General features: G+C 40.4%; 1 protein-coding gene across 1 annotated transcript; it reads left to right on the top strand.

Annotated features, from left to right (window-relative positions):
- Positions 1–337: 337 nt before the first annotated feature.
- Positions 338–2188, top strand: SCG2 (secretogranin II; the record flags this gene model as incomplete). The annotated part of the gene is made up of 2 exons (XM_082630445.1): positions 338–1281; positions 1402–2188. The coding sequence occupies 2 exons, from the start codon at positions 338–340 to the stop codon at positions 2186–2188; spliced, it is 1731 nt and encodes a 576-aa protein (XP_082486571.1).
- Positions 2189–4428: the final 2240 nt, after the last annotated feature.

Here is a 4428-nt window from a genome sequence, read left to right on the forward strand (position 1 = left end):
TGCATACTATGAAACAAACAACATGTTTTATAAATTAAAAAGTGAAATTTGAGAAACTTCCTATCAGTGTTTTTGCTATTATTTTAACCAAGAGAATGCCATACAATTTGATGCAAATGGGTAACAATTTTGCTAAAGATTCCTGTGGTTAGCTTGTGAGGATTGTGTAGGAAATACTTATAGATTTTAAAGAGTCATCCTAAATTAATGTGGAATAATCTCTACTATGGTTTCTTTTTCCCCTCAATGGTCAATAACCTCTTTTGCTATAGCGTCTATTAGTCTGTTTCATTTGTGTTAACTCATGTTTTCTGTGCTTTAAGGAAATCTTTCAAACATGGCAGAAGCTAAGACTCACTGGCTTGGAGCAGCTCTGTCTCTCATCTCTTTAATTTTCCTCCTCTCTGAGGCCGAAGCAGCTTCATTTCAGAGAAACCAGCTGCTTCAGAAGGAACCAGATATCAGATTGGAAAATGTCCAAAGGTTTCCCAGTCCTGAAATGATCAGGGCTTTGGAGTACATAGAAAAGCTCCGACAACAAGCTCACAAAGAAGAAAGCAGCCTAGACTACAATCCCTACCAAGGTGTCTCTGTGCCCCTTCAGCAAAAAGAAAATGGTGACTTGCCAGAAAGTTCAAGGGATTCCCTGACTGAAGATGAGTGGATGAAGATAATACTTGAAGCTTTGAGACAGGCCGAAAATGAGCCCCAGTCTGCACCAAAAGAAAACAAACCCTATACCTTGAATTCAGAAAAAAACTTTCCAATGGACATGCCTGACGATTATGAGACTCAACAGTGGCCGGAGAGAAAACTCAAGCACATGAGATTCCCTCCTACATATGAAGAGAATTCCAGGGACAACCCCTTTAAACGCACAAATGAAATAGTAGAGGAACAATATACTCCTCAAAGCCTTGCTACGTTAGAATCTGTCTTTCAAGAGCTGGGGAAACTGACTGGACCAAACAACCAGAAGCGTGAGAGGGTTGATGAGGAGCAAAAACTTTACACAGATGATGAAGATGATATCTACAAGGCTAATAACATTGCCTATGAAGACGTGGTTGGAGGAGAAGATTGGAACCCAGTAGAGGAAAAAATAGAGAGTCAAACCCAGGAACAGGTAAGAGACAGCAAAGAGAATATAGAAAAAAATGAACAAATCAATGATGAAATGAAGCGTTCAGGGCAGCTGGGCCTCCAGGATGAAGATTTCCAGAAAGAGAGTAAAGACCAACTCTCAGATGATGTCTCCAAAGTAATTGCCTATCTGAAAAGGTTAATGAATGCTGTGGGAAGTGGGAGGTCACAGAATGGGGAAAATGGGGAAAGAGCAACTAGGCTTTTTGAGAAACCACTTGATTCTCAATCTATTTATCAGCTGATTGAAATCTCAAGGAATTTACAAATACCCCCTGAAGACTTAATTGACATGCTCAAAACTGGAGAGAAGCCAAATGTATCAGTGGAACCAGAGCAGGAGCTTGATATTCCCCTTGACCCTGAAGACATCTCAGAGGTTGACTTAGACCATCCAGATCTGTTCCAAAATAAGATGCTCCCCAAGAATGGCTACCCCAAAACACCTGGTCATGCTGTGGCAGAGGCTCTACCAGATGGGCTCAGTGTTGAGGACATTTTAAATCTTTTAGGGATGGAAAATGCAGCAAATCAAAAGCCTCCATATCTTCCCAATCAGTATAACCGAGAGAGGGTTCTGTCAAGACTCCCCTATGGTCCTGGAAGGTCTAAAGCAAACCAACTTCCCAAAGCTGTCTGGATGCCAGATGTTGAAAACAGACAAATGGCATATGAAAAGCTGAATGAAAAGGATCAAGAAATAGGAGAGTACTTGGCCAAGATGCTAGTTAAATACCCTGAGATCATGAATTCAAACCAAGTGAAGCGAGTTCCTAGTCAAGGCTCATCTGAAGATGATCTACAGGAAGAGAACCAAATCGAGCAGGCCCTCAAAGAGCGTTTGAATCAACACAGCTCTCAGGAGACTGACAAACTGGCCTTGGTAAGCAAAAGGCTCCCTGTGGGGTCCCTGAAGAGTGACGATACCCCCAACAGACCATACTTGGATGAAGATCTGTTAATGAAAGTGCTGGAATACCTCAACCAAGAAAAGGCAGAAAAGGGAAGGGAGCATATTGCTAAGAGAGCAATGGAAAATATGTAAGCAGTTTTCATTAATTGCCCTACTTTCACCCCTCCCACCCCAAGCAAACACCAACATTTCTCTTTAGTGTGTTGACGTCTATCTTGTTAACACTGTTATACCTTTAAATGATGTACAGGCAGATGATTCCATTTCACTGGGGTGTCTACTTCACTAACTCTGAGCTGTTCTCTTGTGTATGGATATGTGTAAATGTTATGACTTCTGAATAAAAATATTAATCATATCCCTTATTCAAGAAAGATATCTATGATAGTGTTTAATAGTGTATCTAATGGCTGTGGCATTGTTAATGCTCACATATGACAAAGAGTGTCCTATAATTCTCTTGAAAGTTTTTAATACTTATTGAATTATTTTGTTACTGTCTGTAGTGTTTTGTGGAGTATTGGAGCAAAAAAAAAAATAAAGCATTATAAATATATAGTTTTATTTATAAGGCCTTTTCTATTGTGTGTTTTGTTGTTGTTTAATAAATGTGATTTCTGGATAACTGTGGGTTATTCATTCTGGAAAACCAGAGACAGTGACTATGGAGCAAGCAGTATGGAGTTAAAAGAGAAAATCATCACCTTCCACAGTCTATCCAGGTAAGAAATAAGGAATTTAAACATACAACCATACTACATATTTGTAGAATGCAACATCCTCTAGCAGCCCACTACCTAATGCTTGCCTATAGTTTTTCTCATATTTATGATTATGGAATAAGACTTTTGGTATCATATTTATACCTTTTACCCTTGATTTATATAAATGAAAACACTTAAGTCTTCCATAACCAGCACTAAAAAAGAAGAGATGTGTACGGGGCAGTCAGAAACAGTTATAGCAATCTACTATATTGGAAGCAATCTACCTATTCTCAGGTCACCCTGGTCCCCAGAAGACAAGGCTGCTACTCTTTTGTATGGTTTGAGAGGGGCCAAAGGATCCCCAAACTGACTGTCAGGTAAGTGAATGGCTTAGGCACAGTGGGAATACCTCAGCTGCCCTCTCTCTTGTCCACGTGTTAGAGAGAATCCTGAGTAGGCTAAGCAGTACATAATTGTTATGATGTGCATCACTTCAGGGGTAGATGCTATCAGCATCCTGACATATCAACAGGGAATCAGCAACAACAGCAGTGAGAAAATATAGAGAGCAACAAAGCAACAGTGGTCGTAAAAAACCAAGGAAATAAATCACAGTTACTATTTACTGAATATTTATTTTGCACCAGGCACAATACTAAACACTTTATCTCATTCAGTTTGTACTGTATCACTATCAAGGGCCACTTATTATCACCCTTTTACATCAGAAAAAGCAAAACTCAGAAAGTTTAAATAACTTCCCCCAAGTCACCCAGTATTATAAATTGCCAAATCCTGTGTTCTTAACCACTTCACTATACTGCCTCTCTGGGGAGGGCCGTTTCAGCTGAGGGATGGGGCATTGGATGTGGGGTGGTGGGTGGCTTATGTAGTCTCAGTATGGGTCACTTCCAAGGGAGGTCACTTGTGTGTGTGTGTGTCATGGGTGGGGGGGAGGGACAATCCTGGATTAAAAGGCAATGAGAAGGCCCTGCACACCTTGGGGAAAACACTGAATGTAGGGTTTCCTATTTTGTAATTTTGCCCAGACTCTTTTCTGTCCAATTATCATACACTTTCATGGAATTCTAGAATCTATCATCTAAGACCTTAGAGGGGAATTGTCTCTACAGTGTTTCTAATAAGTGGTTTTTACTCAAATACCTCATGGGGCAGTACTATGAATTCAAGATTATGGAGAGATTCAGGATATTTGTGCAGCTTAAAGTCTAAGTACATATTTATATGCCACGCTTTGCAGATGTTCACATACACCACCTGCCCATTACATTTTCTCTTCGATTTTCTGTTTCATGCAGCCAGCCACCCCTAGTACCATAAATCAGCCACATGACTCTCTCCATGCTTGCACTAAGCAGAATGAGACCTTGGCACATGTCCACCCAACAGAAACTTGCCTTCACATTGATGTGTGAATGTTCTACGGGAAGATTAGAAAATGAGAGCAAGTTAATTGACACAACACAGCTGATGAGGCCGCAGGCTGGGATTTACACACACATCAGTGGGCTGGCAAACCCTGCACTCATTCTGCTACACCGTGCTGCTTTTTCTCAAAGTCTCAGTTACACTTGAAATTCCCTGATTCTCTAACAGTGATATTTCTGGCATCAGGATTGGCAGTTGGGAAAATATATTAATCTG

Source organism: Mesoplodon mirus (assembly GCF_964341445.2).
Source record: "Mesoplodon mirus genome assembly, chromosome: 8".
Taxonomy (NCBI): Eukaryota; Metazoa; Chordata; class Mammalia; order Artiodactyla; family Ziphiidae; genus Mesoplodon; species Mesoplodon mirus.